The following is a 13,488-nucleotide window of genomic DNA, read 5'->3' as shown; positions in this document are numbered from 1 at the left end:
GGACATAAGCAAGGTTAAAATCTCTTAGCCTAAAAAAAATAAGTAACAGAGATTTCATGACCTGGAACTGGGGCAGTTAGGAGACCAGGGTAGCTTTGTTCCTTGCTGCTAGAAGGTACTTTAGGAATCAAATAGTACACCCCTTTCATTTTACAAATTTTAAGAAACTGAGTCCGAGAATGTACAAATTCACAAGAAAGCTAATGGGACACCACTACCGCAAACATAATACCATATAGACATTTGCCTATGAACAGGCTGATTTTATTCCCAAATAGGCTACGTAAGGTAAAACAATCTCCTCTCAGGCTCCCCAGGACAGACCTAATTCCTTAGATAACGTGAAGAATTTCTACTTGTATAACTTCATTCACTGGAAATCTGGGGGTCTCTCCAAGGTTGCCCTGGTCATGTTTGCTGTCCATGCACTGACAGATGAGAAGCACGTCCTGGATGCTGAAAAAGCTTTTGTGGCTCTGACGATCATCAATATTCTCAACAGGGCCCAGGCTTTCCTGCCATTTTCCATCAATACCATCTTCCAGGTAAGATGGGGGAAAGGGGACTTAGAATTCAGCACTTTTTGAATCAGTCATCTGTGAAGCCTTGCATCTCTTTCCATTAATAGACACAAAAGATTTATAGGTAGAGGCAAGTTTTGGGGGAGATTTCTGTTTGTGATATATTCGGATTTAAGGTGCTATACACAGTAATCTGTTTTGTAAACTCTGACTTTTGCATATAGAGTGTTCTTAAAGTGAAACTCATGAATCTGGTGAAGAGTCAAGTGAGCTCTCTCTTTCAACTCAGTTTCATAGAGATAAATGAAGTCACAAGAGTAAAAGAGATTGCTAGAGGAAAGAATGTAGAAAGGGAAGAAAAGAGGACCAAGTGCAGTCTTTGGGGGACAGTCATATTTAGGGGGGTTCGAGAAGGATAAGGGGCAAACAAATGAGAACTGAAATGTGAGAGAACCACAAGAGAAAGTCAAGAGCCAAAGAATGCTAAAGGAGAAGGGGCAGTGGTCATTATGTGGAGAGGTCAAAGAAAATGAAAACTGAAAAAAAAGCCTATTTGATTTGATGGTAAGGCAGTCATTAGTAACCTTAGAAAGAAGAGTTTCAGAAAGAAAATAATGAGGGGGAAGACGAATGAAAGATTGAGTAAGACGTACAGACAAGAGAGAAAAGGTAAGGGACATATTGATTATGAGGGTAGAGAGAGGACCACCAAAGCTTGTTTCATGAATATCCATGCCATTGGTTGCCACTAAACATGTTAACTTTAGCCACTAGCTCCTTTTCTTGAGACAGAACTTAACTCCGCCGCACCCAAGGCAAGGACCTCTCTACCCTCATTCCTTTCTTCCCCATATCCATATACCCTTTCTTCCCCATAATGCTTCCTCATTATGCTTTGGAGAGCTCAATTCCGATGGGCTGGCCAAGTTGTTCAAATGCCAAATGTACACTTTCCAAAAAGACTGTTTTATGGAGAATTTGCATGGGGCAGGCAATCCCATGGTGGCTAGAAGAAACAATACAAGGACATTCTCAAGGTCTCTCTCAAGAACTTTGGATTTGACTATGCAACATGGGAGACACTGGCACAGGACCGCTTCGCGTGGCGTGCCCATGTAAGAAAAAATGCTGCGCTCTTTGAGCAAAGCAGAATTGAGAGAGCACAAAGTAAATGCAGGATGCACAAATTTGGGATAGCCACACGGACTATCTGTGCCCAACCTGTGGTAGAGCATTCCGAGCTTGTATTGGTCTGCTCAGCTACAGTCGGATACGCTGAAATTTCACTTTACAATGGTGATGTCATTTTGGTCCTCTTCTAAGACAAAGGACAACAACCAACCATGCCCTTTCTTCCCCATAATGATAGATTCTAAGAACAATTGTTATTAAGTAGAAACCCAGATAATAGCTTGCATTTGCTACTATTTCAAAATGTTCTTGTATCCATTATTTGCTTGTATCTTGTTTGTTTGTATCTTTTTTATTTGCTTGCATCTTTTCCTTATTTGCTTGTATCTTTTGTATCTTCAATCTTTTACTTGCTCTCTAACAGCCTAATGAGATAGGTAAGGTAGAAGGTGTTATCCCTGCTGCAGATGGAGAAACTGAGGAACAGAGAAGTGAGGTAACATAATCAAAGCCACATAGCTTCCTAGAGGTAGAGTGAGACTGACTCATGGTTCTTGGAGTTCTTACTATGAGAATAACTCTTCCTGCATCTTTGTTCTTCTTTGCCTGAAAAAGAAGATAGATCTTTCAGGAACCTCATCACAATGGTCTTCCTTTCCCTGGTGTATTGGTCTTCAGCCATTAAACTTAGTTTTGGTTTTATTTTTGCTTTTCTCAGGCCTGGGTTTCCTTGGCTCGCCTAGCTGCTTTCCTCCACCTGGAAGAGGTAGAGCCCAGAGCAATTAACACAAGCTCCATGGGTAGGTACTGAGCTCAGTCTACAGGTCCATGCTGCGGGTTTTAAGTTTTCTAGGGGAGCTGTTTAAAGATACCTTGAGGTACAAACAAAGGAGAGACAGTGTGTTATAATAGATAGAGAGTTATGCTTGGAGTTAGAAAGACCTAAGTTCAATTCTCACCTTTGATGTATACTGGTTTCTGTGACCTTAGGGTTGAGGGGAGTAGGACAGGGAGAGTGACTCTTACTGATAGCAGCCAGAAGTGATACATAGCAGCAAAAGAGTTGTCAGAAAAAGTGTAAGAAGGAGATACAAAAACCTCAAAAAGCACTGTAGTCTAAGGCCATTTAGGATAATAGCTCCATACTCCTCTATAAGCCCTGAGATCACTATAGTCACTGTTCATAATGACATCTGAGTCATTAAGAAAAGATTAAAGATGTGTGGAATCAAACACATTTTAAAATGATTTCTATTTTAAAGTGTTGGACCTCAGAGGTAAGTTTGGAAAATTCCCAGATACTGCTCAATGCCAGATAAATGAGTTTCTTCTATTTCCCTGGGATTTCAAACAGTTCTTTTTACTTGCCATTTTTCTCCCTTTCCTGAACCCAAGACAAATGAACAAAGGAATGGTGTTATGATTAAAGAATAATGAAAAATCCAATAATAGTTGAGCTTTTTCAGCTAACTAACATACCCATTTTAATCTTGGGAAATTTCATAAACAGAGTTCTTTTCCTCCTCACTTAGTAGTATTTTGTTTTTTCCAATCACATGTTAAGAGAGTTTCAACATTCACTTTTATAAGATTTTCACTTTCAAATTTTTTTCTCACTCCTTACCCTGACCCCTCCCCAAGATGGCAAGCAATCTGATATAGGCTATACATGTACAGTCATATTAAGTATATCTCCACATTACCTTCCTTCTCTTTTTACATTCTTTCCTTTAGCAATCATGACTTTATTTGTTACCTCTATGCTACTGAGTTGAAAGAGAGAGTTCCCTTGACTCTATTGACCAGAGTCATGAGTTTCACTTTTCCATCCTGAGTCTTTTGGAATTGTCTTAGATCACTACATTGCTGAGAAGACCTAAGTCTATCAAAATTAGTCATCACAAGATGTTGCTGTTACTGTGTACGATGTTCACCTGGTTCCGCTCACTTAATTCACCATTAATGAACAGAGTTCTTAAGAGTCAGAGATGTTTGCCAGGGAGCAAGGCCAGAGGGCAGGAAGGGGAACCTCTATGTTTAGTTAGGCCTCCGGAGGATACCAGCAGAGAAGTTCTGGCTGTCATGGCTGGAAGCAAGAGAAGAAAGACAGTGGCTTGGCTGTAGCCTTTGGAAAAAAGGAAATGGGATGACTTTTTAGTTCTACTAGGCACAGGATAGATCTATGGCTCACTGAAATTAAGTAGGATAGTCTCCCTGGTGAGACTAGCAAGCATCAGAAAGTCCAAAAGGGGACCCCAATTTATTGCCATAGGTTTTTAAATGAAACAAATTGTCAGAGTTATCTGGCTGTAACTTCCTACTCCCAGAGAAGCAGTACACCAAGTATTGGTCCTAGAGCCTGGAAGAGTAGGGTTTAAATTCTGCATCAGATGGAATGATCATGAGCTGGATGGTCTTTAAAGTCCCTTCCAAATCCACAATCTAATGATCCTGGTACTGAATCATCAGGGAAGGAATGACTTCTGGTTCCTGACGCACCCAAAGACATGTGAGACTGCCCTGGTTATGTGACATTTTGTTTCTCTTCTATCCTTCTCTCCCCCTGCAATAACTTCCCACAAGGATCCGAGTGAAGACTATGTTCCTATATTATTAATAGATCCTTGGGGAAGGATACAAACTGCTTTCCTGGAATTTTTCTTTTCATTTCACAGACCAAAGTGAACCCTCTTCCTCCAGTTCCTCTATATTTCTCTGCAGATTTTTTAGATGTAAACAATCTTCTGTACTCCTAGTAATTTATGTGCTGGTGTAGATAAGTTAAATCTACTGACAGCACCTCAAACTCTAATCAACAAGTATTTCTTGAGGACTTTCTAAGAACTAGACATTGGCCAGAGTGGGGAAGAGGGAGCAGGACAGGGGATTAGTGTTGAGGAGCCAAATATAAACACATAAACTGTACCTGCTAAAACCTCTTGTTAGCTAACCCTTTCATTTCACTTCCTCCCCTCTAATTCCATATATCCATCCATTACCAATCCTTTCACCAGCACCTATGATAAGCCAAATGAAAGTATCCAAACTTCTCTCTCCCTAGCCCTGATCTCCTCACCCCATCTCTGGAGGAGGATCATAATGATAAAATAATAGAATAATAACTAGAAAACTCTAAGGGACATTGGCAGCCACTGAGTTCAACCCTTTACAAATGAGAAAACTGAGTCCCAGGGACAAGTCATGATGTGAGTGACCCAGAATGGGTAAGAGGAAGAGGAATTAAAGAGATTCTCAAAGCTGAAAGACATCTTTGTATCACAGGGGAGGAATGCATCTCTGTCCAAGATGGCACCTTTGCATGGTCTCAGGAAAGCTCTCCCTGCCTTCAAAGGTATAGAACTGTTGGGGGTGGGGAGGGGGGTTTATACTCTAAAAACATACCAGGGACAGAGAGTGATGTTTTTCAAATCCAAACCTTTACTAAATCTGTGAGTGATTTTATTTCTTCTTTTTATCCTCTGGATTTTGGGGTTTGTTTCCTTTTCTAATAAGGATATACTAATCTGTACTTTCTAGCTATTTCTCTAGTGTAATGGATCTCAAAGAAACACTGAAGGCAAGCATTTGAGTCTGTCTCTTCATTGCCAAACATCCCTTCATAAGGGAAGAAAAAAATAGGTCAAAGGAGGTGAAACCATGATGGTAACAACCAAATGTTGACAAGAACTGTAATTAGAAATTTTGGCATCCAGGGAAAGTAACATAAAATAAGCCTTATATTCTCAAATAGACCTGTAATTCATGATGTGAGAAAAATATCTTTCTATGTATTCATTATTTATTGTAATTCATTATTTAAGATTAATTTAGTTAAACAGAAAGGGGAATTCATTATTATAGTGGCTTACAGGTAGGTGTTCACAATGGAAGCCATAAGCTTCCTGTTTACCAAATTATTCATTTTAATTGCAAGCTAATTTAAATTATTTTCAGCTTCTGATAAGTTCATATATTCTTATGCTTTCTAAATTGCTGTATCATGAGGACAAAGCTCCAGTCACCACACCTTGGTTATGGCTCTGTCAGATTAGTTATTGCTGCCAGATTTCCTCACTAGGATCCCCTAAAAGAAGTCTAGTGACTTTCCATTGTTTTCCAGTATCCCATTTGGGGCAACTATTACTTATGCTTAAGGCCAGGACAGTCTGAGGAGGATAAGTAAAGCTCATAGCCAGTACCTCTTGTCCATTCAACATCTTGGCTACCCCTTCCTTCACTTGCTGAGTCCAGAGTTCCTTAGCCTTCTCTTGTTCCAGGCCCACATTCCTAGGGACAGTCATGATGAGAATTTATGACAGATAATACAAATACCCAAACCCTTCAGTGAGGGAATTTGGGCCTCATTCATAGAGGTCACTTATTATTACTACTATTTCAGAAAACTGAGATACATCTATAGGGGTGGGGAACCTGTGGCCTCGAGGTCACATGTGGTCCTCTAAGTCTTCAGGTACAGCCTTTTGACTGAATCCAGACTTCACAGAACAAATTCCCTCAGTGAAAGGATTTGTTCTATAAAACTTGGACTCAGTCAAAAGGCTACACCCAAGGACCCAGAAGGCCACATGTGGCCTCAAGGCCATAGATTCCCCACTCCTGGTTCTAGTATATGTGTGTCACAGTAGCCTGGTTTCTCTCATTCCGCTGCCATCTAGCTCCCAGGATGGTTGGAAAGTGATCATGATGGAGATGAAAGAGAAGACTGAGAAACATATGTGTGTTTATAAAATAGATGCTGTTTTTCATTTTTGTCTTTGTTATTCCCAATACCTCCCACAAGCCCCTTGTACTTGGTAGGCAACTATTGCTTTCTTGTTGAACTTAAGTGAATGTGATTCTAGGTGGTGTGTGTATAAACAAATGGTAGACGTGGGTTGAGGAAGAAGAACTGTCTAATCACCAGTCCTAGTTGTTCTTTGGCCTCAAACTGCAAACCGAAAGACTGTTCTACATGGATCAGTATATGAGCGCCTGCATTCTGCCTTCATAGATTGAGCCTGTGATCCTCCAGCAGGGGAGTCTACCTCCCATTCTCACATTTTTCTTTATTCTTCCCCCATGTTTTATCAGAATAAACCTGACTGTGCCACGGGGCTCTTTGTTTGCTGTGATTGGCTCGGTGGGTTCAGGGAAGTCCTCATTGCTGTCAGCACTCCTGGGGGAGTTGTCCAAGTTGGAGGGAAATGTGAACATTAAGGTAAGGTCACAGATACCCTCTCTCTATGTTCTGAAAAAAGGAATTGTAGGAACTCAGCTCCCAACCAAAAATATTCTGGTCTTTTTGTTTGCCATCAAGAATTCCTAAAAGAACCTCAGGTCTGGAAATCAGAAAACCTAGATTCTTATCTGGGATTCACCATAATTAACTCTGTGATTTTGGACAAGTTACTTCTCCAGACCTCACTTTCTGTATCCATAAAAGAGCGACAGCTTGCACAACTTTATTGGATAAGAGCGTCACACTTATCTAGTACCACTTAAGGATTCTCTCTAGGCTAAATATCCTTACTCCTTGAGCCAGATCTCATATAATAGCTTTAAGCCCCTTCATCATCTGTGTCATCTTGCTTTAGACACACTGTAGTTTAGTGATCCTCTTCTTAACTCATACTACCCAGTGTGGAACAGTGTGGAACATTGCATATACTGTCAGACTTGACTGACGTCTTACTGAGTCTCTCTGTCCCCATTCCTTCTTTCTTTACTTCCTCTCTCCTTTCCCTCTCTTTTTTCCTTCCCTTCCCTCCTCTCCCTCTCTTTCCTCCTTTTCTTCTTCTTCTTCTTCCTTCCTATATACCTCTGATGAAGGGAGGAAGGACACATATATTATGAAATAAAGATGATTTTAAAACAAAAGGTATAAAAACAAACAAACAAAAAAGGACATGGTGCCGAAGACTAGACCCACCAGTGTAGAGGGGTTGCTGGGACTGATGCAACCTCTTCTACATTCATACTTACCCAGCTCTGCAAGGATGCCAGGAGGAGTGCCTTTTAATATCTGTTCTAACTTTACAACATTCGGTTTTGATGCTGCTGCTGTGATTCTTTCTATTTGCATTGTTGTAGTCATAATATATATTGTTTTCCTGGTTCTGTTCACTTTCCTCTGCATCAGTTCATACAAATCTTCACATGCTTCTCTGAAATCTTTGTTTGTCATTTCTTGCAGCGTAATAATATTCCATTGAATTCACGTGCCATAATTTCTTTAGCTATTTCTCATTCAATGTGCACCTGGTTTTTTGTTTTGTTTTGTTTTGTTTTCAGTTCTTTGCTGCCACACAAAAGGCTGCTATGAATATTTTTATGTGTTTGGGGACTTCCTTTACAGATCTTCGCCCTGTTTGGGATATGTGCTATTTGGGATTTTTTTTCTCCCTAGGGCTCAGTGGCTTATGTACCTCAAGAAGCCTGGATCCAGAATGCTTCAGTAAAAGAGAATGTGTGCTTCGGACAGAAACTGGATATACCATGGTTAGATAGAGTTCTGGAGGCTTGTGCGCTGCATCCAGACCTTGAAAGTTTTCCTGCTGGAATCCACACAGAGATAGGTGAACAGGTGGGTCATATCTCAGTACCCTTCCTAATTTCCAGGGCAGTCAAATCTGGGCCCCCCCTCTAGACTTTTCACTAGTAGAGAAGGTACCATTATTATTGCTATTTTATGGATAAGTAAACTGAGACTAAGAAAGTTAAGTAACTTGCCCAAAGTCACATAGCTACTAGAGTGGTTAAGGCTTTATTTGAAATCGGGTCTTTCTAGCTGCAATTCCCATGTTCTGTCCACTGCACCCTCTAGCTGCCTCTATAATAGTCTAAGTGATATCTGAAGGTATCATTTGGTAAAGCATTTCTGGGAATGATGAGAATAAAAAAGAAAATGAGAATATTGTAATAAGGAATGATAGGTAAGGAAGCAAAGAGAAAAAGAAAAAAGATTCATGTAGTAAAAGGAATCTTTCCAACAACTGTTCTAGTCCAATGCAGCCAGGCAGTAAACAAGCATTTATTAAGATCTGGGGATACGGAGAAAGCCAAAAGATGGCCCTTTGCCCTTGAAGGGACTCAGTCTGTTGGGGGCAGACAATATGCAAACAAATATGTGAAAACAAGCCAAGTAGGAAATAATCAGCAGAGGGGAGGCACCAGTAATTAAGAGGGACTGGGGTAGAAGGTGGTGCCATTAAGTAGCTGTTTGACCTTTGGTAAGTCTCTCATAGGATCACAGACTATTAGAGCAAGTTGTTCAGTCACATCAGACTCTTCGTGAGTGACCCCATTTGGGGTTTTCTTTTTTTGGTTTAGTATATTATATATTTTAGCTTGGAAAGCCATAGAAATGAGTTATCCCAATTTTTTTCCTATAAAAGATCCATTTTTCCCCCAAAGCATTATGCACAGTTTTAATTAGAATATAATGAGAGAATGATATTCCATAATTTTAAAATATAAAATGATGTCAGTAATTCAAAAAAGTTATTGGCTGCAGTGAGTTTGTGGGGAAATGTCATTTTCTATATCTGTATCGTTATAGGTATAAAGTCTAATGGTTCAGCTTTTCAGTGCTTTGATGGGAGGCTCATGACAAAAAAGGTCAACATGAAACCATTTCATTATTAGAGAAGCAATATCTAACATTTGAAGTACATCTATGCTCTTTTGTATAACCATATTAGAGGCACATATATTTATTTTCACATCTGTTATAACTATTATTGCAAAAGACAAATACGATAGTTTCCAAGAGATATCCACAGCAGGGAATGCAAACCATTATAAGATCTAGATTTTTCAGGTGATGGATAAAACAAAAGTCTCTTCAGGTGTGTTATTAATGAGTGAATGTCTTTGGAAGTCTGGAATGCCAACACTTTCCTCATTCCCACGGTCTAGCTCTGAGCTGCCGCGGGCTGGGGTGTCTTCTGTTTCTATTCACCTGTCTGGCCAGGTCCCAAAACATCTCAGGGACGTTGTTTCGTGACTTTGCAGACGCTTCTAAAAAGGCCCGGTTACACTGTCTTGCTGAATCCCGACCCTGTTATTCCGCCAGCTCCCCATCTTTCTGCCCACCCCAATCGCGGGAACATCTTTGGGATCTCTGCCTTGCAAACCCGTCCCCTCGGTCCCGTCAGTCCCTAACGCCGACTGAGCGGTAACAAAGTATCCCGGGCAAACCCTTGGCGGTTCTTCAGACCGAGACCTGTCCTGGCTGGAAACTGCGGGGTCCCTGTGTCTCCGGGATTTCAGGGACACGCGGCTGGCACTCGGGCTTCTGTGGCCGGGTCCTGTCGCTCCACCGAGATTCCGTGGACAAGCTGCACGGTCCAAGCGGACCCCCCACCCCCCCCCATCCCCCCGCCTCCTGAGCCAAGGACCACTAGCTCGTCCTCAGCGTGATGGGGTGCGTTCTAGTGCTGACGATGCCCCGGTCCGCCGCCGCCGCCGCCGCCGCCGCCGCCGCCGCGCTCTTGTCCTCGTCCTCTTCTCCTCCTCTTCTGTCCCCCTCCCCCCCTCGGCGGCCGGTCCTGCTCGGTTCGGTGGCGGCTGTTTTCTTGGTAAAGATCCTGGAGTGGTCTCCGTTTCCTTCTCCAGATTTTGCCGATGGGGGAATGATTTGCTCCCCGTCACGCAGCCGGCCGCGCAGTCTGAGGCCCGATTTGAAGTCGAGGAGATGTCTTCCAGATTCCAAGCTCTGTGATCTAGCTCTGTTAGATAATTCTGGCAGACAAGGACGATAAGGACCCCTTCGAAAAGAACATGCTGGGGTTTTGTTGTTGTTGGGTTGGGTTTTGTTTTTTTTTTTTTTTTAAGACAAGTATGTTGAACATACTAGCTTGCATTTTTATGACGTTCTCAGGGGGAACTGCATGGCACAATGGGTAGGGTACTGGGCTTGGGCTCAGAAAAACGGGATTTCCTGGGTTCAAATCCATATCTACCAGCCATTTGGCTCTGGGCAAGTCATTGAACCTTGAGTGCCTCACTTCCTCATTTAAAAGAAACTGAAAAAGGTCATGGCGAACCGATCCGGTATCTTTGCCCAAAGACCGCAGAGGACACTTTTTGTAAGATATTTTACAAATATTATCTTATCTGATCCTCACAATGACCCCGGGAGGCGGATTATTATCATCCCCATTTTACAGATGAAGAATCAAAGGTCAAGTGACCTCACTATGGTCACACAGCCAGTGTCTGAGACTGGATTTGAATTCAAATCTTACTGGCCCAATCCAGAGCTCTTTCCTCTATACCACCTAGATGTATATGTAAGTGGTATATCTGGATCTTGTGAAATACACAGTTTCATGTTTAAAAAAACTTTATGATTCCATTAACTCTTGCCTTACTCCTCACAGAGTTCACAAAAGCCAAAAGTTACCTCTCTGAAACCATTGTGTTCACTTCCTAAATTGTAATTTCAAGTTCTTGGCTTGAATTATCTTCTTTAGGTTTCCTTTTAGGATGGGCTCTGGGATGTAGCCCTCTATATTCCAGACCATAATCTTTCTCAGGGATTTGGAGGACTTAATAACTAGTTTTCTTTTTATCACAAGATCAGCAAGGATCTTGCCAAAGAGTATCCAGCTTACCTCAACAGGGAGATGTAGAGATGTTCTGGACTAACCCTGTCTCTTGGATCCTCTTCTTCAGGGCATTAATCTTTCTGGAGGCCAGAAGCAGAGGCTGAGTCTGGCTCGTGCTGTGTACAAGAAAGCATCTATCTACCTGCTGGATGACCCTCTTGCAGCCTTGGATGTTCATGTTGGCCAGCACATCTTTGACCGTGTCATTGGGCCAGGTGGATTACTCCAGGGAATGGTATGGTACCCAAAGGGCACAGAATATGGAACCTTGCCCATCAATCCCAGTCTCAAAGGCTTCAGACCGGAGTGATCTTTCATAATTAACCTGGACTCAACCCTCATCCATTCTGAGCTCCAAATCCATTCCATTCCCATCATTTCTGTCTTTTTTTATCTTCTCCCCTCCCCCCAAAGAAAAGAACAAAAATATTTCTTTTTTTCTCCTCTGTTACTACATAATTATTTACATTTTGCAGAATGTGACTCTTCTAGTTGCTATGGGACAAAAAGGAAATATATCTTCTGCCCTCAAAGACCTTATATTTTAATTAGTACATCAAAGACAACACACAGGCAATAGTGAGTGTGTTTGTATTTTGGGTAACTTTAAGTTACAGGAAGGCCCCACTTTGAGAAAAATTTAATAGCTGAAACTTTGGAAATTCACTTCCAAAGCTGTCACTACAAATTCTGATATCTAAACCAAATATAAAATGTACCCTGGATCCCAAAAAGCAGCATAAAAACCATTATAAAATGTTTATTCTTTTAAGACAAATTCAGTTGGGCAGCAGGGAGAGTAAGAAACCTTGGACCTTGGGATACAAGCCACAGGACACTGCTCCAAGGAAAAGGAAGACAGAGACCTAGGGATTCCACTCCACCCCAACCATAGACTCTGCCATCTCATGAGAGAACAGGCCAAGTGAGGGGGAAGGGGACCTAGAAGACCAGGGGAAATGTCTAGCTTTCTATTTTCACTAAGTATTCTCGATAACTAGTAGCTAAACTTAGTTATTCCTGTCTGCTGAAGCAGGACAAGTAAATTTTCAGCACCATAGGGTAAAATCCCAGACACCTGAATTTAATTAAAACATTGTTCAGGTCATAAAATTTTTCACATCAGAGACTCCTTTAAATATTTGATCTCATGTTGGGGGATTTAACTGTTTTTTGACAGACCTTTAGACAAAGTGGCATGAAGAGCTGAGAAACTTGGAAATTACTACCAAGAGAGGATCAAACAGAAATAAATATAGAGAGAATCTCTGAAATTATAATGGAAGTCAATAGGAGAATCAGACTTAGTGAATACAATTTTGATTACATACTGTTCAGCAATGTAAACTGAAGTAGGCCCTATATATTCAAGTACATGAATACATATGCAAATTTATATTCCTGCATGCAGATGGATGTACAGAAAAGTGATCCTCAAATCTAACTCAATTCCAGAAATCCTTATGCGTAAGGAAGACTACCCTCTATTTTGGATGTTTAATGGGCAGTATCAGCTACAGGGAATTGATTTAGCTCAATGACTTCTTCAAAGTCTTCCTAGTCTCAAGATTCTAGGCAGTGAGGAGAGTGTGGGACTTGAAGTCAGAAGGACATGAGTTCAAATCCTGACTCAAATGCTTACAAACTGTGTGATGCTTGGCAAGTCACTTAATGATGTGGCTGGACCTGATGGCCTCCAAGGTCCTTTCCAGCTCTGAATCTATGATCCTATGAACTTAAAAGGCAAAATTCTAAGACCAGTGTGTCTTCCCTAAATATATGTCTTCCCAATCATCTCTGCCCAAAAAGAGGTTTAGGGGGGAAAGGGAGGATTACAGGAGACTAAGTTATTGAAACTGTGTTTTCAATATGGAAGTTGTATTTCTGTCATATTAAATTTAATCTGTACCTCGGTCTTAATTAGTGCAAACAAGGGAGCGATCTCATGATTTTAATTTGCACTGCATTTTTCCATTGAACTAAAACGAAATACCTTACTTTATATAATGTAACTTCAAATAGAGCAAATTAAAATTCAAGAATTTGTACTAATCAGGACGTAGCTGAACACTTTTCTAAAAAGATATTACATATCATGGAAGTCCACAGTTTCATACACAATCCCCTATTCTTTATATATTGAAATGTTCATGTTTGTTGTTTGTTTATAAATTTTTTTAAAGCACCTTTTTAGCCTATACACGTAAATGTCTTCCACCTTTCCT

At 41.0% G+C, this 13,488-nt stretch overlaps 1 protein-coding gene across 7 annotated transcripts in view; it reads left to right on the top strand.

Moving 5' to 3' along the window:
• Positions 1-13,488, top strand: part of ABCC6 (ATP binding cassette subfamily C member 6) — a 77,947-nt gene that overhangs the window by 36,228 nt on the left and 28,231 nt on the right. For all 7 annotated transcript variants that reach the window (XM_072598078.1, XM_072598077.1, XM_072598076.1 and 4 more), the window contains 6 exons: positions 399-545; positions 2,371-2,452; positions 4,935-5,004; positions 6,744-6,870; positions 8,059-8,235; positions 11,331-11,498. In XM_072598078.1, coding sequence (XP_072454179.1) covers positions 399-545; positions 2,371-2,452; positions 4,935-5,004; positions 6,744-6,870; positions 8,059-8,235; positions 11,331-11,498 — 771 coding nt within the window. The remainder of the gene's footprint in view (positions 1-398; positions 546-2,370; positions 2,453-4,934; positions 5,005-6,743; positions 6,871-8,058; positions 8,236-11,330; positions 11,499-13,488) is intronic.

This window comes from Notamacropus eugenii, chromosome 3, assembly GCF_028372415.1.
Source record: "Notamacropus eugenii isolate mMacEug1 chromosome 3, mMacEug1.pri_v2, whole genome shotgun sequence".
Taxonomy (NCBI): domain Eukaryota; kingdom Metazoa; phylum Chordata; class Mammalia; order Diprotodontia; family Macropodidae; genus Notamacropus; species Notamacropus eugenii.
This window is presented reverse-complemented; position numbering and strand designations above follow the sequence as displayed.